Source organism: Leucoraja erinacea, chromosome 19, assembly GCF_028641065.1.
Source record: "Leucoraja erinacea ecotype New England chromosome 19, Leri_hhj_1, whole genome shotgun sequence".
Taxonomy (NCBI): domain Eukaryota; kingdom Metazoa; phylum Chordata; class Chondrichthyes; order Rajiformes; family Rajidae; genus Leucoraja; species Leucoraja erinaceus.
This window is the reverse complement of record NC_073395.1, coordinates 20,795,582-20,820,792: the sequence shown is the minus strand read 5'-3', so window position 1 is coordinate 20,820,792 and position 25,211 is coordinate 20,795,582. Positions and strand designations below refer to the sequence as shown.

General features: G+C 41.3%; 1 protein-coding gene across 10 annotated transcripts in view; it reads right to left on the bottom strand.

Annotated features, from left to right (window-relative positions):
* Window positions 1–25,211, bottom strand: part of osbpl8 (oxysterol binding protein-like 8) — a 166,218-nt gene that overhangs the window by 53,031 nt on the left and 87,976 nt on the right. The window contains exons 1-2 of one of the 10 annotated variants that reach the window (XM_055650572.1): window positions 5,865–6,142; window positions 3,508–3,860 (exon numbers count right to left, since the gene is read on the bottom strand). The exons of 8 other annotated variants lie outside the window; for them this stretch is intronic. In XM_055650572.1, coding sequence (XP_055506547.1) covers window positions 3,508–3,649 — 142 coding nt within the window. In that variant the 5' untranslated portion in view covers window positions 3,650–3,860; window positions 5,865–6,142. Of the gene's footprint in view, window positions 1–3,507; window positions 3,861–5,864; window positions 6,143–25,211 lie in introns of those variants that run through there. One more of the 10 variants, XM_055650575.1, reaches the window with a different exon arrangement.

Below are 25,211 nucleotides of genomic sequence, written 5' to 3'. Positions count from 1 at the left end.
CAGTTGAATATCTTGTCAATGTCTCAACATTTTAACCTAAAGGCACTTGCATTAATCTGCAGTGTAGGCCAAGCATGAAATTTTGAACAGAGCTGTAGGTAGTCATGACATGAATGTAGTCTGACACTGGATTGTCACACAGACCTGAAATAGGTCTGAATTGATGGATGGATGATGTTTCCATGCTTCCATTCTTTCAGAACAAATCAACAATTTTATAAAAACAAAGATCCAACGTGGCTCCGATAGACACTGATGAATGGTGAAACATGCCAAATAAATATTTTTTTTCTGAATTGTGAAACAGAAGTATCCTTTAAACAAAATCTGCACAAATCTTTAAAACAAGTCTCCTCAACCATGTAATCTTTTGCTGGACAATAAAGAAAGATCATTGAGTTATTAATTAATCATTACCACAAATTCATAACTAGAATTATGCTACTGTTTGCAAAAAAGAGTTTAAAGCCTTAGGTTTTCTTCACTTTCTTGAGTATTTAAAACCAGAACAAATAAACCCGTTCATTAATTTCCAAAAAGGTTTTAGATTTATTCAAAATGACTGTGTTTGGACATCACATAATATCTGGAGACCCCCAAACACTCGAGTTAGAGAAGAGAGATTGTTGACACATGATGGAAGGAGACACAGAATTGAATGATTTGATCTTCAGGCCTGGACAATCTCAGCTTATAGATACCACAATGAAAGCCCTTCCCCCATATGGTGTGACTGAATGACCACCCAAAATATCAAGAGAAGGCTGGCCATTGTATTTCTGGGGGAAAACACAGAGTGCTGGAGGAGCTCGGCGGCTTGGGCAGCATCTATGGAATGAACGGTCAGATGACATTTCAAGGAACTGCAGATGCTGGAATCTTGATCAAAACACAGAGCGCTGGAGAAACACGGCGGCTCAGACAGAATCTGTGGAGGGAATAGGTAAATGACGTTTCAGGTCAAGATCCTTCAGAATCAGTCTAAAGAAGGATCCTGACCTGAAACGTCATCTGCCTATTCCCTCCACAGATTCTGTCTGAGCCGCCGAGTTTTTCCAGTGCTCTGTGTTTTGATCAAGATTCCAGCATCTGCAATTCCTTGTGTCTTTATTTTTGTTGGAGCCAGAATAGTAATTTGTCACATTAAATGTTCCACTACATCCCGGAGTACTTACGTAGATAATATTTCAATTTACAAACTAACATCAGCACCATAAAAGCTTCACACTCACTTTGACAATTGCAAGAATGGATATCAGTTTTAACTATATGGTTATCTACTGGGTATTTCAATGCCAACCACTTACAAAGATAAATACTGTCACATTTATCGTAAACAGATGAAGTGAAGTAACTGAATGAGACAGTAACACATTTTAGTTACCAACTTTCAACCCATGGTTTTGTCAATTATCAATGTAATGATTTTACTTCTACAGAAAATGCAATTGATATTTAAACAAGCATTCATTTTGCATTGATTTTGCTAAGTATTAAAGGAACAAAAAACATTGTGAGCAAATGGCTATTATGTTTAGCAATTCAATATTCATCAGAAGAAGGAAACTATTTTTTTTAATTTATTTGTTCCTGGCTTGTGGACACTGATATTAATGCTGGCATCCATTACCCAACTGCAATAGCCTCTGAAATCACTGTCAATTAAGACCACATTAGTGGTGTCTCGAGTCACATCTGTGAAATAGTTAACTAGGCAGGTATAGGTTCTTACAATAATCTAGTAGTTTTGTGATTACTGGGCAGCCTTTCTGTTTAAAGTTTCAGATTTATTCAATGGATAGAATTTAAATTCCCCAACTACCAAGAAGGGATTTGAATGGATACTCTGGATCAACATTCCAGGATTCTGATTCCTAGTCCAGTGACTTTCCCCCACCCTACCATCCCTTGTTCCTGTGTCATTTCAAATGGTCTAGTCTTCAGGTTTTTTTGAGTTTTGAGATACATCATGGAAACAGGCCCATCTTTGGCCCACCAAATCCACGCCAACAATCGATCACCCTTTCACACTAGTTCTATGTTATTCCACTTTCCCATCCACTCCATATACACTAGGCAATTCATGACATTAAACTCGACTTGATAAACATTCTTTTGACAGCAGTGTTAGACTTTAGATTTTTAGAGATACAGAGCGACATCAGGCCCTTTGGCCCACCGAGTCCGCACCGACCAGCGATCACCCTGTAAACAAGCACTATCCTACACACTAGGGACAATTTACAATTTTACCAAAGCCAATTAACCGACAAACCTGTACATCTTTGGAATGTGGGAGGAAACCGGAGCAGCCGGGGAAAATCCACCCAGAGAAAACACACTCGGTCATAGGGAGAACATACAAACTCCGTCCAGATATCATTCCTATTCAGGATCCAATCTAGATCTCTGGTGCTGTAAGGCAGCATCTCTATCGCTGTGTGATAGTTAGACTAATCTCCTCACCAACTCATGTCCCTTGACCTTGCAAATCTGTCAAACTGACATTATACCAACTGGCATCCATACCCAAGTGGCTTTTCCATACAATCTTTCCTTTTGCCTTCAAAAAACAGCGTCCCTTATTGCAATCTATTCTCCAAAGGCAGCAAAATAGTCAGCATTTCAGAGGCACTATTCCAATGCAAAGAATTCTTAATGACTCTGAAACTAAATCAGTGTCATGTACGGAGAGCAACAAAAATGTGACCAAAAGTAAAAAATGTTAAAGATGCAAAAGCAACAGAGCATAAAAAATTAAGAATGATTTCAGAGGTCATGTAAATATGTACCCTGTGGAATTACTCACTACTTTGCTAGATCCACTAAAAATTAAGATCTTTCTCTTCCTGAATACAACATATAAAATTGTTATTGCTGGGGTTTCCCTGAATAGTAAAGGAAACTTACACACTTAAAACCACCCAGAAACCACTTCCAGCTAACCGTTTGTTGTTTTTGTTATAAAATTGCAGCTGACAGTTGTCTTGTCATTTGCTGTAGGCAAAATTATAGCAGCAAAGATTTATTTGCTTATTGAAAGATGGGCTCCATTTTTGCCCAATGCCAGGTAGTGAACAGTTTGAGGGAGAATTGTAAATCAGTAAGTGTGCCAAAGCTTTACACATCAATATAAAAATGCCCCGAATTAAATTAGATACAATGCTTGCAGATTATTGAATTATTTAGTCTCCTGTAACTGTCACAAGGAAGTAAATCTATCCCGATTAATGAACATTTCCTTAAATGCTTCTTTCATTTTCAGTAAAGTAGCAATGCATATTTAAGTGCTGCAAGTATTGCAGGTTCCCAAAATAAGACATTAAATAATTCAACAAACAAAATGATTCGTGAGCTTTTCAATTCGAGCTGGCACAACAGTTTAGTTTATGTCCTTCGGATTCCATACCAAATCTATTGTGATCACATTGTGCTTTTAGCTTTTTTTTTTAATGCTAGTTCAAAAACCTGCAAGCTGCTGTGAGGGAAACAAAAGATGCTACAAACCTGATATTATTGGAGTAAGCTCATTGTAGCCACCGAAAGAAGCGTTTCTGATGAGTTTTCGTCCATCAATATGGGATGACAGCACACTTGGGAGCCCAGCACACAGGGAAAACCTGCGGCGTGCCAGGTTTTCTTCCTTCATGTTTTGGATGTTGTGTCTGAGTCACAGGTCTACCCGTACACTGAAATCAGTGTGCTGCTAAGGTGGAGGCTGTAGCAACTGCAGCCGTGAGGCTACTAATGAATGGCTGAGCAACTAAAGGATCACGCTGGCTCCTGAGAATGAGATGAGCCACTGTACACAACTCCCAGCAACTGGACCACAAAATGACGACACATTTGCAGCTGCGCGGCTGTAGATAAATTACCACCTTGAATTTAGAAGACACTCAGTTTATTTGCTCAGATCCAAATCATCCACACTCGCTTTTGAACTCTAAGTATAATAAGTACATCAGACCCAAGAAAGGTCCTGACCTGAAATGTCACCTATCCATGTTTTCCATAGATACTGCCTGATCTGCTGAGTTACCTCAGCACTTTGTCTTTTTTTTTTCTAAACCTGCATTTGCAGTTCCTCGTTTCTCTATAATATTGCAAATATTGCTGAAATCTATTGAGCATCTAATCTTTCTATACCCATCATTCAACTCATAAGAATTCCCATTTAACCTACTGAAAGTGTACACCCGAGTCCCTCATGAAGATTGGATATGGCTTGGCCCATGGCGATCAACAACTAACTGATGTTCAATCTTTATGTATTAATAACCCGTCTGACAAGAAACCTGAATTCTCGCCCCATTATTTTAAGGGAAGGGTCATGTTCAAAACTGGGACAGGGATATATTGCCTAAACATCTGTGGCCTCTAAAAGAGAAACATTTGCAAAGGTTCACTTTGTAAGTCATCATATGAAACAGAACATTCTAAATCATGGTGAACTACAATAGTCAACATACTGGGTGTGTTTAAAATATTGGATGATGGCCTACACACAAGACGTGTTGGGCCTTTTTCACGCAAACATTTGGCATAATCCAACCCACAAACATCACAACATAAAGAGACACCATTCAGCTCATTGCGTCAATAGTAGGTCCTTTGTCAGAACTATTGAAAAGTCAGTCTGCTCTATCACAGTCCTGTATACCTGCTGCTGCTTCATTTAGGAATCTAATTTCCTTTCCGAAATATCCACGGGCAAAGTATTTCTTACTCCAACATCTTGGCGCAGAGGAAATTCCTCCAAACCCTTTTTCTCTTGGTATTTAAATTAACATTCATTGCAACTATTGTTTCAATGAGAAGACAATAATATTTAATCGTTCACTTCAACAGCTCAAAGTAATTAAAAAAAAATCTTAATGTGTCTCCTTTTGGGTCGCCCGCTCAACTTGTTTCTCCCCATTTCCACAGTTTTACATCCCTAACATAATAAAAGTGAATCTATACAGAATAAACTCCAATGTTAACATGCTGTATTTACCATAGAGCAAACAGTGCTCCAAGTGCAGCCTGAACAATGTTTTGCATAGCTCTCAACAATGTTTCACCACCTCTCTCTCGTCTATCCTCTTTAACAAAAAAGCAAAATACTATCGGTATATTCCTATGGTTTTATCTACCTTTGCTCTCACTTTATGATAGATCTCTGGCATGTTTTGAACAGTCCTGCAACACTGAAACATTGAGATCTAATCCACATTTTCATGTCAAATTGCAGTCCCTGAACAACAACTTGTTAAAGCTTAGTCAAAATCAGGTTACAAAATAAAATTTAGTTTCAAATAATCTTCAGTAATTTCTAAACAATACAGTTAACAATCCCATCACTAACTAGACAGAGCGGTCCTGACCTACCAACTACCTCACTGGAGACCTTCAGACTATCTTTAATCAGACCATACCTTGCACTATAGGTTATTCTTTTCATCCTGTATCTGTACACTGTGGACAGCTCGATTGTAATAATTCATAGTCTTTCCGCTGACTGGATAGCAGGCAACAAAAAAGCTTTTTTTAAAAAAAACTGAACCTCGGCACAAATGCCAATAAACTAAACTGAATGTACATCTTGATAAGAATTTTCCCCCAGTTTCCTCAAGCTAAGTTAATTTACATCTGCTTTCAAGAAACATGGTTCCATTTCAGTTTGCAGAAACTGACTAAACGTACTCACACTTAAGGGTCTCGCCTTTTCCACTGAAACCAAGCTCGATAATTTTCTGTGTAGAAAATAAACCACTGTAAACCTACTTAACTGTGCCTCTGCAGCCTGGTTAAACCAAAATAATCCACAGCCATTGGTCTAAAGGCAAGAGTTCTTCAAAGCACTTTATATATAAAATAATTACCAGTTTGACTAAGCCAATGGAATGAATTTCATTCCGTTATGACTAAGGACAGCTCGACTCCAAGTGCCAGCTGTTCTTGACATTCACCCTTCCTTTTATTAAATAACACCTCAGTTTAATCACATCAGCATTAGTATGAACTGTAAGTAGGTCAGATTTGACCTGCTTTTTAAATGGCAGGCTTGGCAATGCTTAACACTAATCTGACAAGATATTATTCATCTTAACTGTTAATGTGCAAGGACATTTACATGTTTTATGTGAACATTTCCAAATGTAGACATCTATACTTATAGCATTTCAAAATATACCTGAACTGACTGTGGTAGTGGTTAAAAAGGCAATTTAAAAAAATCAGATTAAAAAAAAATGGCGATTCTCAGCAACTCAATTTAAGAACTCTCAACACATTGAAATCATAGAAACAATGAGGACAGAAGTCATTCAGCCCATCTATGCTGGATCGGATATAACTATTGAATGTTTTATGCAGTTCTGAGATATATCCATCATTTTATTCCTTTTAGGTCTTCATCCAATTTCCTTTCCAATACTGCAATTGGACCTTTGCCAATCACCTTTTATTTAGCAGTTTTGGAAGGCCTGAAATAAATTACCACACGGGATAAAATAACATCAAAGCAAGTGGGATGGGAAGTAATATAGTGGTATGGTTTGAAGTTGCTCTATGGACAGAAAACTGTTCTAAGTCAGCAGGCCATTATCAGGTTGGGGAGCCTGACCTTCCGAGTGTTTCCTAACCAGAAGCCTTGGATGAACCAGGAGATCCTCATTCTTCTGAGGACCAAAACCTGGGCATTCACGTCTGGTGATGCAGAGGTCTATAAGAAGTCTAGATACGACTTTGACAAGGCCATCAAAAAGGCCAAAAGGGACTTCCGCTTAAAGCTGGAGGATGGGGCGCATGTTCGGCACCTGTGGCAGGGCTTGAATGCCATCACCTCCTACAAGGTGAAATCAGGAGGCAGCTCAAGCAACAGCGAAGCATCACTGATGAGCTCATTGCATTCTATGCACGCTTTGATTGGAAGAATACTGATGTGTTTTCCAGAGCTCACATAGCCCCCCCGATGATATTACAATGGGTCATAGAGGCCGACATCAGAAGATCCTTCGGGGGGGGGGGGGGGGGGGGGGGGGGGGGGGGGGGGGGGGGGGCGAACCCTCGGAAAGTGTCTGGACCTGATGGTATACCCGGTCGAGTTCTCTAAACCTGTGCAGTCCAACTGGCGGAAATTTTCAACCTCTCACTTCTGAGGTCTGAGGTTCCCACCTGCTTTAAGAGGGCTTCAATAATACCGGTGCCGGTGCCCAAGAAGAGTAAGGTGACGTGCATCAACAACTATCGACCAGTGGCACTAACCTCTGTGGTGATGATGTGCTTTGAGAGGTTGGTTATGGTGCATCTCAACTCCTACCTCAACAAGAACCTCGACCCACTACAGTTCGCCTACCATCACAACAGGTCAATGGAGGATGCGATCTCACTGGCTCTCCACTCCGCACTGCATCACTTGAACAATATAAACACTTACGTCAGGCTGTTGTTTATAGACGACAGCTCGGCGTTCAATACCATCAACCCCTCCAAGCTTGTTACCAACTTCACGGAATTGGGTCTCTGTGCATACCTCTGCAATTGGATCCTCGACTTCCTCATCCACAGACCACAGTCTGTTCGAATTGGCAGAAATACTTCTTCCTCATTAACAAACAGTACAGGAGAACCTCAAGGCTGCTCTACTCGCATGCTCAGCCCCCTGCTCTACTCACTCTATAATCTTGACTGTGTAGCCGGACACAGTGCGAACTCCATCTTCAAGTTCGCCGACGAATTACTGATGGTGATGAGTCGGAGTATAGAAGTGAGATCGACCAACTGACCAAATGGTGTCAGCACAGCAACCTGGCTCTGAATATCAGTAAAACCAATGAACTGATTGTGGACTTTGGAAGAGGAAGGATGAGGACCCACAATCCTGTTTATGGTCGAGAGAGTCAACAACTTCAAATTCCTGGGCATGAATATTTCTGAAGATCTTTCCTGGACCCAGCACACTGATGCAATTATAAATAAAGCACATCAACTCCTCTAATTCCTGAGAAGATTACGGAGATTCGGTATTTCAGAGAGGGTTCTCTTGAACTTCTACAGGTTTACAATAGAAATATAATGATTGGTTGCATCATGTCCTGGGTTGGCAGCTTGAACACCCAGGAGTGGAAAAGGCTGCAAAATGTTGTGAACACTGCCCAGTCCATCACCGGCTCTGACCTCCCCACCAAATAAGGGATTTATCGTAGTCTATGCCTCAAAAATAAGGGATTTATCAGAGTTGCAGCCAGCATCATCAGAAACCCACACCATCCAGGCCACACACTCATTCCACCCCTGCCATCAGGAAGAAGGTACAGGAGTCTGAAAACTGTAACGTCCAGGTTCAGGAACAGCGTCTTCCCTACAGCCATCAGGCTATTAAACACTACAAACTCAAATAAGCTCTGAACTACAATTGACTATTGCTATTATTATTATTGTTTGTTTTTTGAGTGTGTGTATATATACACATATATACAGTGTGTGTGTGTGTATGTGCGAGTATGTATATATATATATATATATATATATATATATATATATATATATATATATATATATGTATATATATGGGACATATGACAATAAAACACTCTTGACTACAGGTACAGGAGCCCGAGAACTAACCTTCAAGTTCAAGAACAACTCCACGTCAACCACTTGAACCATCCAGAACAACCCTAATCACAACCCTACCTCAGCACCAAAGTACAGTGGACATCTTCCTGTTAATGTTCAACTACGTACTTTAGCTTGGACTGTCATGTTCCGATTTACCAAGAAAAAAACACTCATTTTTTTTGCACGTTTATTTTGTTGTGTTGTTGCATTAATGGCCTATAAGCTGAAGAAAGAGAGAATTTCATTGTTTTGGTCCCAGTTCATGCTCTTGACTGGTTCTGAAACTTCAGCTATTGACAATTAATATCAGTAAATTGGATGAGGAACTTTCCAAATCCTGCAGTCAGTCGATTATTTGAAGTTGGGTAGCAATGTGGATTGGGAGAAGGTTGTGAAGACTTCATGGGAACATGGATAGGTTAAGCGAATTGGCAAGGGCGTGGAAGATTAAATATAAAGTGGAAAATTGTGTGAGCATCTACCTTGATAATATTAAAGTGGTGTATTGGTTTTAGATTGTGAGAGACTGAAAAATGTGTTCCAATGGACCTGCGCTTCCTCACATATGGATTACTGAAAGCATTGGTGTTTATTGCAAGAGGATTTGAATACAAGGATAGGGACATCTTACTGCAATTAGGAGAGGGGAATTTAGCACACTGGACATGTGCCTCCCAGATTTTAGAAGAATGAGAGGAAGACTCATTGACACAGACAAAAAGTTTTATGGAGCTTGAGAGGTAGATACTGGAATTCTGTTTCCTTGTCATGGTTTCTAGAAACAGGGAACATGGTATCAAAATAAGGGGTCAGCCATTCAAAACAGAGGTGTGTTTTTTGAAGAGAATAATGAATCTTCAGAAATTTCTACATAGGAAGTTTCTAGAGGGTCAGTTGTCAAGTACATTCAAGATAGAAATTAACAAATTCCTTTAAATGATACTGGGTTAATGCAGGGAAGTGGTACATAGGAAAGGAAAGCCCTGATCTTTGTAAATGCAGAGCAGGCACAAGAGGCCAAATGGCAAATTCCTGCTAATTCTTACGTATGTTGTCATTATCTTAAATATCTTAATCTTCTCTGTTCCAAGAAGGGCAATCTCAGCTCCTCCAGTTTTACCGTGGAACTTAAGCACTTCCTACGTGAAATCATTCCAGTAAATGTCCTCTCCAATCTAAGACTGGACACCTTCCTAAGGTCTGCCCGCAATGGAATATACTCCAGCTGATGCCCAACTTTACAAATAGGGAAAGTGGGGCAAAGTGGCGCAGAGGTAGAGTTGCGGCCTCACAGCGCCAGAGACCGAGTTCGATGCTAACTACGGGTGCTGTCTGTACGGAGTTAGTACGTTCTCCTTGTGACAGCATGGGTTTTCTCCCATATTCCAAAGATGTGCAGGTTTGGTAGTAAATGGCTTCTGCAAGTTGCCTCTAGTGTGCAGGACAGAACTGGTGTACGGGTGATTGCCGGTCGGCACAGACTCGGTGGGACACGTTTCCACATGTATCTCTGTCTAAACTAAATGCACCATAGATTCCTTGCTTTTGATGTCTCTTCCTCTTCGAATGAAAATATCTCAGAGGCTTAACACTTGAATATTTTAATTTTAACAAATACAGGCATCCCCAAAGCACCAAGCAACAGATTAGTATTTTTTAATTTTTCAGTGGTAAAATTCAATGTCAAAACAAATAAATATCAACTGAACACTGCAGGCTCGATGCAAAGACAAACACATTGTACCAAAATTTGCATCATGCACTTTAACCAAGCTATGCAATTTATAAATTTTCTATTGACCTAAGGTGCCTGCTCTGCCATTTAATAAGTTCAAAGCTTATCTTTTAACTTAGTAGCGGCATTTGTTACAGTGAAAAATAACAAAGAATCCGGGAATTATTGCAAAAATTGAGGAGTAGAATTTTTGTAAATCGAGTAATAACATTAGTGGAAAAGAACATCAAAATGTATCAATTGTGCACTCTACAAATATAACTACGTTAAAATTGGTAATTACTATAAATGCAGATTAGTTGAGATTTTGTTTGTGCGAAGGATCTGCAGATGCTGGTTTTACACCGAAAACAGACACAAAATGCTGGAGGAACTCAGCGGGTCAGGCAGCATCTCTGGAGAAATGGAATAGGTGATGAAACATCCCCTATTCTTTTTCTCGATAGATGCTGCCTGACCCACTGAGTTGTTACAGCATTTAGTGTCTATCTTAGTTGAGACGTTACCTTAATTATGTCCGCAAAATGATCTTCACATTTTTCATGCAATTACGAGCACTTTAAAAAAAAAAATGAGACCCACTTACTTCTCGAGCCCTTTTTTTACCCCACTGTTGCAGAGTGATTTTTCAGGAACCCATCCCTTTCATAAATAAAGAAATGGCAAGTACATGAATCAAATATAAAATTAAAAATTCAAGACATGGATATGCTTAATATCCTGACTTGACCTATTGATATCCTTCTCAATGCTTTGTATCGTCTACCATTTTGAAATGTTGCCCTATGTATTCTGCTGAGGATTGTTGAAATGCATTGAAAAGAGTGGTGGTACTATAATTGGCACTTTAGGATCACCACTCATTAGATCCTTTGTACCACTACCATGTTCACCATTTTTTGTTGAAGTCTATTTGTAACTTATGCCCGACATTTACAATGTCCGTACAGATTTGAAATTAACAAGTTTATTGGCGTACTTTATTAGAGACCTATTGAAAGTACAGATGTGCAGATGTACATTAAGTTAGACACATTCGACTTGCCTTCAACAAATCCATGTCAACTCATTTATTAGCTTATACTATTTCAAATACCAATTAATTTTTTCTAGCTTACGGTTTTACTAGCTTCCTTGCAAGTACTCCTATTACATTAAAAAAAATGTAACAGAACACTTCAAATCTTTGTAGGCTTCATTCACAGTGTCATAATTTATTCAACAAATAAATAGATTGTATTACAGATAACATTTCAGCGAGGATGCAAACTGCCCTATATTTTATTAAATGGCAGTGCATTGAGAATCTACCTTATTGAAGCTTAATTATTTTAACCACCAATGTACAAACTAGAAGAGAAATATGTAAAAATATATTAAAACATTTTGCATTATTTGGTGGCGGTTCTTTGTGGCACAAAGAGAACAAGAATATATTTAGTTCACTTCAAACAGGATGAACATTTATACAACAGAAATTGGAGAAAGTGCATTATAACAAGAGTGTGTCAAATTAATAGACTTGCTTCCATGGCTTTAGCATGCCCCAAAGCAACTTGGAGCCAACAAACCAATTTTGAGCAAAAGTGCTGGAGGAACTCAGCAATTAAAGCGGCATCTGTGAAGCAAATGGACAGATGATGTTTCGGGTCGCGGCCCTTCGTCAGACTGATTGGAGACAGTGGTAGAGAGAGTTAACAGGTTCAAACACTTGGGCATACACAACTCTGATTATCTGTTGTGGGCCCAGCACATTGATGCAATCATGAGGAAAAGCTCACCAAAGCCCACAAACGTCTTTCTTAAGGTTGAGGAGATTTACGTTGCTGAATGCTCCATGAACTTGTGCAGTGAAGAACATACGAACTGTTGCATCCATTTGGATAATTCAAATGCCCAAGTATGAAGGAGGACACTGCAAATAGTGGTGGACATTGCATGTGCCATCATGGGTATTGACCTCCCCACCATTGAAGGGATCTACACGTAACGTTGCCTCAAGTAGCTAATATCATCAAAGCCTGGCCGCACACTCTTCTCGCAGTTACCATCGGGAAGGTGGAACAGGAGCTTGAAAATTTACCTCAAGATTCAAGAACAGCTTTGTCCCATCAACAACCATCATCTTCTTCTTGAACCACCCTGCAACCCGAATCACAATGCTACCTCAGCACCGAAGTACAATGGACTTTGAGTTACTATGTCCTTTGGTGTTAGCATTATCATGATCTTCCTGGTTTACAAGGAATAACTGATATTTTTTGTATATAAATTATTGTTGTTGCATCCAATGTGCCTGTAAAGCTGCAGAAAGTAAGAATTCCATTATCCTAGTTCATAATGGATGATATCCCAGTTGGTTTACCGTGAAGGCCGGAGAGAAGCAGCAGCCAGAAGCAGCGAGAGCGAGTATTGGCTGGAAGCAGGTGAGATCAGAGAGAAAGAAGATTTAAAAAGAGCATCAAATGCCCAGGTACGAGTAATTTACAAATTAGCCCTAAAGTAGTTGATTAGGCAACAGATAAAGGTGTGCAGCTGCAGTGAAGAGGCCTTGTTAAGGTGAAGTGCCTTGGTGAGTAAAGTGTGAGTCTACTTTGGTAGTCTAGGGGTCCTATCTTTGCACATCTCACTTTTTCTCTTTCTTGTTCTTTCTCTTTTCTTTTCTTCTAATTCAAAGCTAAAAAGTCAAAATTGAAGCTGCACAATAACTGTATAATTTTATATGCCGTTTGTTCTACTCTTGTACATTTGCTTCTAATAAATAAAAATATTTAAACAAAAAGAATAAAGTGTGAGTCTTTGGCTCGAGAGTCCGGCTCGGGGGGGGCTGAGGCAAGGAGGCTACACTTGATTCAAAATTTGTGATTTTTTTTGTCCACTGAAGAAATGGCAGGCAAGTTGGTACAGTGTGGTTCCTGCAGTATTTGGGAAGTCGGGGACACTGCTGGTGCTTCTGAAAACCACACATGCAGATATTGTGTCCAGGTGCAGCTCCTGTTTAAACGTGTTGGGGAACTGGAGCAGCAGTTGGGTGACCTCAAGGCCATCCAGCAAAACGAGAGTTTCCTGGACAAGACCTACAGTGAGGTTGTCACACCAAGGATACAGGAAGAGTGAAGGTGGGTGACTGAGTAAGAGTGGAGTGCAGGAGACCCTGGTGGCTATACCTACTAAAAACAGATACACCCTCTTGGGAGCGGATGACACGACAAGATTGAGTGGTAGCCAGGGCTGTGATTCCAACTCTTGTGCCGCGGCTCAACGGGGAAGAGTGACGTCAGGCAGAGCCATTAATGCAGTCACTGGAAGTGTCTTGAGAGCAGTCAGGGTTACTGTTGAAGAAGTACTGAAGGTACTATTGTGGTTGAAAGTCGACAAATCTCCAGGGCCTGATCTGATATATCCGAGGACATTGTGGGAAACTAGAGAGGAAATTGCGGGAGCTCTGGTTGAAATTTACGAGTCGTCCTTAAATACTGGAGAGGTGCCGAAAGACAGGAGGGTGGCAAATGTTGTGCCTCTTCTCAAGAAACGCCGGCGAGCTTAACATCTGTAGTTGCTAAGTTACTGGAGTATTCTGAGGGATAGGTACACTGGCATTTGGATGGGCAAGGGCTGATTATGGATAGTCAGCATAGTTTTGTACATGGGAGGTCGTGTCTCACAAAACTTGTTTAATTTTTTTTTGTTGATGAGGGCAGAGCTGTAGATGTTGTGTACATGGACTTCAGCAAGGCGTTCGACAAGGTTCCACATGGTAGGCTGCTCTGGAAGGTTAGATCGCATGGGATCCAAGGAGAGATAGCTGAATGGATTGCAAATTGGCTCCATGGAAGGAAGCAGAGGGTAATGGATGCCTGTGACTAGTGGTGTGATTCGGGGTTCGGCGCTGGGCCTGTTACTGTTTGTCATCTACATCAATGATCTGAATGAGGACATACAGGGCAAGATTAGCAAGTTTTCTGATGATACAAAGTTTAGTGATTTTGCTGATAGTGAATATGGTTGTGAACGATTGCAGCAGGATCTGGATCGATTGGCCACGTGGGCAGATGAATGGTTGATTGAATTTAATACAGAGAAGTGTGAGGTGTTGCATTTCGGGATGTCGAACAAGGGCAGGACGTACACAGTAAATGGTTGGCTTCTGGGTAGTGTTGTAGAGCAGAGGGATCTAGGAGTACAGGTGCATAGTTACTTGAAGGTCGAGTTGCAGGTAAATAAGGTGGTCAAAAAGGCTTTTGAGTATAGAAGTTGGGAGGTCAAGTTGCAGTTGTATAAGACCGTATTTAAAATATTGTGTTCAGTTCTGGGCACCATGTTATAGGAAAGATATTGTGTAGCTTGAAAGGGTTCAAAAAGATTTGCCAGGACTAGAGGGTGTGAGCTATAGGGAGAGGTTGTGTAGGCTGGGTCTCTATTCCATTGGGCGGAGGAGAATGAGGGGAGATCTTATAGAGGTATACAAAATCATGAGAGGAATAGATCGGATAGATGCACAGAATCTTTTGCCCAGAGTAGGGGAATCAAGGATCAGAGGACAAAGGTTCAAGGTGAAGGGGAAAATTTTAATAGGAATCCGAGGAGTAACTTTTTCACACAAAGGGTGATGGGTGTATGGAACAAGTTGCCAGAGGAGGTAGTTGAGGCTGGGACTATCCCATCATTTAAGAAACAGTTAGACAGGTATATGGATGGGACAAGTTTGGAGGGATATGGACCAAGCGCAGGGACTGGTGTAGTTGGGACATTGTTGGCCGGTGTGGGTGAGTTGGCCTGTTTCCACATTGTATCACTCTATGATTCTATATCCATTGCATATGACAAATAACTCTTAAATGTTCGTTTTTGCAGTTCAAATTGGAAGAATTTTAACTCATTTTTATATTACCTTCCATGTCATACTGAACATGAAATTTTGCTTGACGGTTTACTATGCCACAGTAACATACAAATGGTCAAATTCAAAATCCTTCAGGATCATATTGGCTGCTCTTGAAACATCTGAAACAGCAAATGCACTACAGAACAAAGAAAAAATAATTACCAATGAAAAGGATCTAGAAGTGGAAAATAATATATTCATTATTAAAATCCCGAGAACAAAAATAATGAGATACTTTTAATGGATGAATTGCCTCTATTCATTCACCATTATAGCAACGTTGGCATGGATTAGCATTTGTTAATATTGATGTAACCTAGCAACAGCTAAACAAGATAAAAATGACCAATAGTATAATTTCTTGGAGGTTGATATCCTTCATTCTTACATCACAATAAAGAATCTTGTGATAACATTCTAGATAGATAGATAGATAGATAGCCTTTTATTGTCATTCAGACCGAAGTCTGAACGAAATTGCAGCAGTCATACATATAATACCATACAATAAAACAACAATTCTGAATTGTTCAAGAAACTGAAGAAAAAAGGTACAACAAAAAAGGTGGTCAACTATAAAATGAATTAAACCACGACTATAGACAAAATGGAAGGAATTGCATACATTTTTTTCCCTCTGAAAATATCATTTTAGTTTGCTAAATTTGACACAAAGTGCTGGGTTAACTACGGATCAGGCAGCATCTTTGGAGAAAAAGGATGGGTGACATTTCGGGTTGGGACTCTTCTTCAGACGGGCTTCTCCAGTCACCCAAACCTTTTTAATAATTAAAAAATACTGTTCCTTGAACTGACAATGATTTGCAACAGTATAATTTAACATAAGTATGTAACAGATGTTGAAGAAATTATGTGAGAATCGTTGAATAGAACAGCATAGAATAACGTGGCACACAGAGGGGGCATACAGAGAAATGGGAGGTGTTGCATTTTGGGATGTCAAACATGGGCAGGACCTACACGGTGAATGCTAGGGCTCTGGGGGCAGTTGTAGAGCAGAGGGATCTAGGAGTGCAGGTGCGTGGTTCCTTGAAGGTCGAGTTGCAGTTAGATAAGGTGGTCAAAAAGGCTTTTGGTACATTGGCCTTCATAAATGTATTGAGTATAGAAGTTGGGAGGTCATCTTGCAGTTGCACAAGACATTGGTGAGACTGCATTTAGAGTATTGTGCAGTTCTGGGCACCAAGTTTCAGAAAACTTTCTAAAATTCTTACACAACACAAAATCATCACAGGCAATCCATTTAATGCTCCAATCCATGTTTCCACATCCATGTCAGGGATCAGATTATGCTCCTTTTTCCACTGGAATAAATTTGCAATTTGATCTGAAGGTTTTCTTTAATTAAAGGTAAAACTATAATCATATCATCATATCTATCTATTATATAAAACTCAAATCCGTCCGCCGTCCGTCCGCCTGCAGTACGGATCCCTTCCTGCCTTTTGATTCGTTCCCGCCGTGCGATGTCACAATGCCCGATGCTCGCGGACGTCCAATCGGGATGGATCCATTTACATATGCCTTTGCACCAGCCCCAGCCCCTGGTGACCGTGTCATCGTGTGATGTCACAATGCCCAAAGACATTATTGCCATAGAGGGAGTACAGAGACGGTTCACCAGACTGACTCCTGGGATGGCAGGACTTTCATATGAAGAAAGACTGGATAAACTCGGCTTGTACTAGCTAGAATTTAGAAGATTGAGGGGTGATCTTATAGAATCTTATGTTTCTATGTTTCCCTCTCCTCACCCCTCTCCCTCCCATCCCTCTCTCCCCCACCCCCTTCACTCTCTACCCCCCCCCCCTCTCCCCCCCCCCGCCCCCTTCCCCTTTCCCTCTGTCCCTCTTCCATCACTCCCGCTACCCCTCTCCACCTCCCTCCCCACTCTTTCACTTCTCTCCCCCTTGCCCTCCACTCTCCCTCCCGACTCTTTCCCCTCTTTCTAATCTGAATGGAGCTGTGTATTGCATGCTCATCAATTGAAATTATCAACAATAGGATTTAAAGTTTTGGAGTTATGCTGCAAGCAAACAGGGCCTTCGGCTGAACTTGCTTATGGCAACCAAGTTGCCCCGTTTACCCATATCCTACCTACCTGCATTTGGTTCATCTATCTATCTATCTATATAAAACTCAAATCCGTCCGCCGTCCGCCTGCAGTACGGATCCCTTCCTGCCTTTTGATTCGTTGACGGCTGCTCCTTCCTATCAGCTTCCAACACACTTCGAAACAAAGTTGCAAGACAGGAACACTGAACTTTTCACTGCTGCAGCAGGCAGGGGAGGTGCAATTGAGGGAGTCAGGGGAGTGCTGGAAACTTACCGTGGCAACGGCTTCAATTCCATTGGAGGAGACGGGTGCATGGTGGAATATTGGGTTGGGGGAATCACACCATTGGGGGAGCAAGTTAGAATGGTCCATAATGTGTCGACATGGAGCAATATCTTCCCAATTCCTACAATATAATATCGCCAATTGAAAATGTAACCTTGGACATTTATCTAAAATATTCCTGATGTGACAATGTCTCTACTATTGTGGTAGTTAAGTCTACCTACAGGTGGACACAGATATAAGACAAACTGCATTCACCACACGATACATTGTTTTCAATGCCCTGCTTGGACCGAAATCCAAAGAAAAAAACATTTGAGAGAATAGAAGCAGAAAAATCTCTTCACATGGGTCTGGCAGCACGAGTGGATAAACACGAGTTGGTTGACAATTCAGACATCTGCACATGCTGAGGTGCTATTGCAGCAGCGTGAAGAAACACACAAAAACACTAAAGGGCATTTCCCACTTTCACAACCTAATTCAAGACCTTTTTTACTCCTGGCCATTTTTCATTATGCTAGAAAAAAACGCCCCGACCTACTTGATGCCACGAGTACCTACGGCTAGCATCACGGCCTACCTACCACCTCCTATGACCTCCTGCGACCATGCTGCGAGTATGAGTCAAGGGCAAACTCGGCAGAGATCGTGAATTAGGTCGTGGAAGTGAGACAGGCCCTTAAGGAAGGAAAGGAAATTTAAAAAAAAACCAACATACAGTAAAAATAAGTAGCTTGAGTGGGCAAATATTGGGATGCGAGTAAAACAAGCTAAGTGTTAGGTCAAAATGCTGCCACAATTAATAATGTGATAAGCTGTATCCTGTACCTATTTGTTAAAAATATGGATCACTGATAGAGGCTGAAAGGAAGGAGGGAGTGTGGTAACTTTATTATCAAGTAGAAACAAGGAACTGCAGATGCTGATTTACCAAGGAAAGACACAAAATGCTGGAGTAACTCAGCAGGTCAGGCAGCATGCCTGAAGAACATGGGTTGGCGACGTTTCCGGGTGGGACGGGACCCTTCTTTAGAGTCTGACGAAGGGTCCTGACCCAAAATATCACTTAGCCATATTCTTGCTTAGTTACTCCACCATTTTGTGTCTGTGCTTTATGAACAACCGGGGTTATGATGCTTACTTTTAGTTCATTTTGTGTTAACTTCTTTACTCTGGGCCCAATTCTGGACTCTTCAACTCTGCTTCTCACCTTGTGAGATTTGGATTTCTTACCGTCTCTGATTCACTTGCCGCACAGATCTACTTTCACATCCAACGCCTGCCAGTTATCCTCCCTCCTGCTGCTCTTTCCTCTGTGAGACTACCAAGGCCCAAATGGGACAAGAACAATCAATGTGTCTGAATGAAACCAATGCTGTAATCAGGGGCTAGGCGACAACTGATCTTTAGACAGAGACAGAATTATCTTTTCCAAGCTGGTCCAGACAGGAAGGTACTGAGGTTGCTGCAGAGACTATTCAAAGTACAACCTTGCATCAACAAAGGATCAGTATCCTACAGATAAATGCTTTTTGAATTATGGTCCACATGATCAGATGAGTCAGATGTCATTCCAGTCCTGACTCATCCTAATCTGTAACCATAGCAGCAGAGTTTATGCAATACCGTTCACTGAGTTACCAACACATACGAAAAAGAAAAAGAACTTGATTTGTACATTAGTAACGATTTAACAAAACGATGTTGTTCATAATTCCGTTCAGAAAATTCAGTGTCAATGGCAGGGCACCTTAAGTAGAAGAATTCAGTAATTAGAATAAGGCAGCTTCTAAAGACTGGATGCAAAACAATTCAAGGGATGTATCACTCAGGCAGAGAGAGAGAGAGCCATGGGAAGAGGTGATCAGGCGCATGCTATGATGTGCAGGAAGGGAAATGGGGACACAGAGAGCCCTGCTTGCTGCGCGAAGCAGTGAAAGACGGGAGTGAGCCGAAAAGGCTTGGCATGTGCTGACTGCACTGCAGTGACTGGGGTGTACTGACTAGTGCAGTGGATGGCATGTTATATGACTGCAATGAGCTGGTTGTAGTGCAGTGACCAAGAGAATTTGGTTGAATGATTGGCTTATAAGCACAAAGTAAATTTGTAATATTTCCACTAACTCACGGAAATCCTGGGCCTACAACTGCTCAATGTGGAGAGAACATTGTGGATTAAGAAATTAATTCTATGCAAAGCACACAGAGGCCCTGTGCATGTAACTGCACGTAATCTATCCACTCACTCACCCACTTTTTGCCCAAATTGTGTAAATTTCAGCCTTCTCAGAACCTATGGAACTGATATCAAAGGAAGTCATTCTTAAACCCGAGGGACTGGCCACATAAAAGATAAGAAGAGAGAAATAACCAAGCTCAAAGAGGCAGACCGAGAGTGCGAAAGAAAGAGTTCCAGATTAGGGGCGTAGAAAACAAGGTGATGAGGGAGGTGGAAGGAGGGGTTGCAGAAGTGAGAACAAGTAAGAAAATGACTTGTGTTTAAGAGGGAACTGCAGATGCTGGAGAATCGAAGGTTACACAAAAAGGCTGGAGAAACTCAGCGGGTGCAGCAGCATCTATGGAGCGAAGGAAATAGGCAACGTTTCGGGCCGAAACGTTGCCTATTTCCTTCGCTCCATAGATGCTGCTGCACTCGCTGAGTTTCTCCAGCCTTTTTGTGTAACCTAAGAAAATGACTTCCTATTCTTTCCCCTGACAATCAACACTGCCCTCTCCACCAACTTCCACAAATGCAGCCACTATCAGGAAGAGAAAGATAATAAATTGTGACGAGAAGAGTAAAATATAATTTTCAACAGTTATTTCCAGTGGAGAAAAATTACCTCATTGAAGATTAATGCTTAAAATGAAACAATGATCTCTCAACCTCTGCTGCCATCTAGCAGATCGTTTGATATTTGCAGAAACATTACCAGTTAAACTGTGCAAAGCAATGACCATGTTAAAAGTAAAAAGACCAGAATTAGGCAATTCTGCCCATCAAGTCTAATCCACCATTCAATCATGGTGATCTATCTTTCCATTTCAACCTCATTCTCCTACCTTCTCCCCATTACCCCCGACATTCTGAGTAATCAAGAATCTGTCAATCTTCAACTTAAATATATAAATTGACTTGGCCTCCACAGCAGTCTGTGGCAATGAATTCCACAGATTCACTACCGACAAAAAAAATAAATCTTCCTCATCTCCTTTCTAAAGGTATGTCCTTTTATTCTGAGGCTATAACCTCTGGTCCTAGATTCTCCCACGAGTAGAAATATCCTCTCCACATCCATGTTCAAGAAGGAACTGCAGATGCTGGAAAATCGAAGGTAAACAAAAGTGCTGGAGAAACTCAGCGGGTGTGGCAGTATCTATAGAGCGAAGGAAATGGGCAACGTTTCGGGCTGAAACCCCTCTTCAGACCCCTCCACATCTATTCTATCCAGGCCTTTCACTATTTGGTAAGTTTCAATGAAGTCCCTCCTTTTCATTTTAATTTGACTACATTGAGCTTTGTTATGGTCAGAGGTTCAATAAGGAAGAGAGTCCTGGCAATATCCGCCTAAATCTTCTCTGTACTCTTTCCAGCTTAATGACATCCTTCCTCTTGGAGAATGATCAAAACTGAACACAATACTCCAAATGCAGCCACATGAACATCTTGTACAACTGTAACAAAATGTCCCAACTTCTATACTCCATACACTGACTGTTGAAGACCAATGTACCAAACGCCATCTTTACAACCCTCTCTATTTGTGACACCACTTTCAGGGAATTGTGCACCTATCCTCATAGATTCCCCTGCTTTACAATACTCACTAGAGCAGAACCATCCACTGCGAAGGTCCTGTCCTGGTTTGACTTCCCAAAATGAAACACCTTGCACATATCTGCACTGATTTCCATTCGTCATTGTTCAGCCCACTTGATCAAGATCCTGCCATAAGATTTGATAACTCTTTTCACTGTCCACAATACCACCTACTTTGGTATCATTAGAAAACCTAATAATAATGCCTTGCACATTCTTGTCTAAATTCTTGTTATGAACCACAAACAACAATGGGCCTAGCACCAAACCCAAAGGCACACCACTTGTCACAAGCCCCATACAACTCCATTCTCTCTCCATATTCAATAATGAATTAGGTTGCTAATTGTACAGTTGATATTTCTGGCAAGTCTAATGACAGTGCAGAAGGTCGGATTCGCCAGCATTTAACTTCCGGCACGTTCTAAGATTCTAGGTTCCATTGCACAAATGTGCAAGTCAATGAATAGTGACTGAATACAGCAGAGGACAGCTGTTCCCCATTGAACCACTGCCCACATCAGGGCTCAATCCATTAGAATGAATTACAACGATTCTCAATTTAAATGTTCCTGGTCTTTGACAAATTATGGCTTGGAGCCAACAGCAGTATAAATACTTACATTATCTCTCTAGTCACTGCTACAAATGTTTCTGCATCTGCAGTACCATATGGTTACAAATAAAACTCATCCATGCCAAATGTATAAAAATGCTTTTCATGAAGTCATAGACTTATGCAGCTCAGAAATGAGGTGGCACAGTGGCACAAGAGGCAGCACAGTGGCACAGCGGTAGAATGGCTGCCTCACAGTGCCAGAGACCCAGGTTCGATCCTGACTACGGGTGCTGTCTGTACGGAGTTTGCATGTTCTCACTGTGACAGCGTGGGTTTTCTCTGGGTGCTATGGTTTCCTCCCACATTCCAAAGGGTTTTGGAAGGCGGGTTTGTCGGTTAATTGGCTTATATAAATTGTCCCTAGTGTGTAGGATAGAACTAGTGGACGGGTGATCACTGGTCAGCCTGGACTCGGTGGGCGGAAGGCCTGTTTCCATGCTGTATCTCTTTCGTTTAAAGTAAGCAGGTGCTACTGCCCAACTCATCCATACCAATCAAAATGCCTCATCTAAGCTTGCCCCACATACCCATATTTGGTCCATATCCCTCTAAACATTTCATAATCATGTACTTGTCAATTGCTTTTTTACTAGTTCGTGTACCTGCCTCAACTACTTCCTCTGGCTGCTTGCTCAATCACCCTCTGAGTGAAAAAGTATCTCCTGGAATGAGGTTCTAGTCTACACATCAAAAAAACTGAGCGTTGTTACAATTTGTACCCAAAACGTTTCATTTTAAGAAATTTGACTGAAAAAGATACATACAAAATATCTAATGTGGTACATAGAAACATAGAAAATAGGTGCAGGAGTAGGCCATTCGGCCCTTCGAGCCTGCACCGCCATTCGATATGATCATGGCTGATCATCCAACTCAGTATCCCATCCCTGCCTTCTCACCATACCCCCTGATCATAATGACAATAAAGGCTAATTTGATTTGATTTGATCCGTTTAGCCACAAGGGCCACATCTAACTCCCTCTTAAATATAGCCAATGAACTGGCCTCAACTACCTTCTGTGGCAGAGAATTCCACAGATTCACCACTCTCTGTGTAAAAAAATGATTTTCTCATCTCGGTCCTAAAAGACTTCCCTCTTATCCTTAAACTGTGACCCCTAGTTCTGGACTTCCCCAACATCGGGAATAATCTTCCTGCATCTAGCCTGTCCAACCCCTTAAGAATTTTGTAAGTTTCTATAAGATCCCCCCTCAATCTTCTGAATTCCAGCGTGTACAAGCCGAGTCTATCCAGTCTTTCTTCATATGAAAGTCCTGCCATCCCAGGAATCAGTCTGGTGAACTTTCTCTTTGTACTCCCTCTATGGCAAGAATGTCTTTCCTAAGATTAGGAGATCAAAACTGTACGCAATACTCCAGGTGTGGTCTCACCAAGTCCCTGTACAACTGCAGTAGAACCTCCCTGCTCTTATACTCAAATCCTTTTGCTATGAATGCTAACATATCATTTGCTTTCTTCACTGCCTGCTGCACCTGCATTCCTACTTTCAATGATTGGTGTACCATGACACCCAGGTCTCGTTGCACCTCCCCTTTTCCTAATCAGCCACCATTCAGATAATACTCTACTTTCCTGTTTTTGCCACCAAAGTGGATAACCTCACATTTATCCACATTATACTGCATCTGCCGTGCATTTGCCCACTCACCCAACCTATCCAAGTCACCTTGCAGCCTCCTAGCATCCTCCTCACAGCTAACACTGCCCCCCAGCTTCGTGTCATCCGCAAACTTGGAGATGTCGCATTCAATTCCCTCATCCAGATCATTAATATATATTGTAAATAGCTGGGGTCCCAGAACTGAGCCTTGCGGTACCCCACTAGTCACTGCCTGCCATTCTGAAAAGGACCCGTTTTCTCCTACTCTTTGCTTCCTGTCTGCTAGCCAGTTCTCTATCCACATCAATACTGAACCCCCAATACCGTGTGCTTTAAGTTTGTATACTAATCTCTTATGTGGGACTAATCTCTTATGTCGAAAGCCTTCTGAAAGTCCAGATATAACACATCCACTGGTTCTCCCTTATCCACTCTACTAGTAACATCCTCGAAAAATTCTATAAGATTCGTCAGACATGGTTTACCTTTCATAAATCCATGCTGACTTTGTCCAATGAATTCACCACTTTCCAAATGTGCTGCTATCCCATCTTTAATAACTGACTCCAGAATTTTCCCCACCACCGATGTTAGACTAACTGGTCTGTAATTCCCCGTTTTCTCTCTCCCTCCCTTTTTAAAAAGTGGGGTTACATTATCTACCCTCCAGGCCTCAGGAACTACTCCAGAATCTAAAGAGTTTTGAAAAATTATCACTAATGCATCCACTATTTCTGCGGCTACTTCCTTAAGTACTTTGGGATGCAACTTATCTGGCCCTGGGGATTTATCGGCCTTTAATCCATTCAATTTACCCAACACCACTTTCCGGCTAACCTGGATTTCACTCAGTTCCTCCATTCTGGCAGATTATTTATGTCTTCCTTAGTGAAGACAGAACCAAAGTAGTTATTCAATTGGTCTGCCATGTCCTTGTTCCCCATGATCAATTCGCCTGTTTCTGACTGCAAGGGACCGACATTTGTTTTAACTAATCTTTTCCTCTTCACATATCTATAAAAACTTTTGCAGTCAGTTTTTATGTTCCCTGCCAGTTTTCTTTCATAATCTATTTTCCCTTTCCTAATTAAGCCTCCTCTGCTGGACTGAATTTCTCCCAGTCCTCTGTTAGTCCTCTTAAAGCACATGGCATTGGGGGTTCAGTATTGATGTGGATAGAGAACTGGCTGGCAAACAGGAAGCAAAGAGTAGGAGTAAACGGGTCCTTTTCACAATGGCAGGCAGTGACTAGTGGGGTACCGCAAGGCTCAGTACTGGGACCCCAGCTATTTACAATATATATTAATGATCTGGATGAGGGAATTGAAGGCAATATCTCCAAGTTTGCGGATGACACTAAGCTGGGGGGCAGTGTTAGGTGTGAGGAGGATGCTAGGAGACTTCAAGGTGACTTGGATAGGCTGGGTGAGTGGGCAAATGTTTGGCAGATGCAGTTTAATGTGGATAAATGTGAGGTTATCCATTTTGGTGGCAAAAACGGGAAAGCAGACTATTACCTAAATGGTGGCCGATTGGGAAAGGGGGAGATGCAGACCTGGG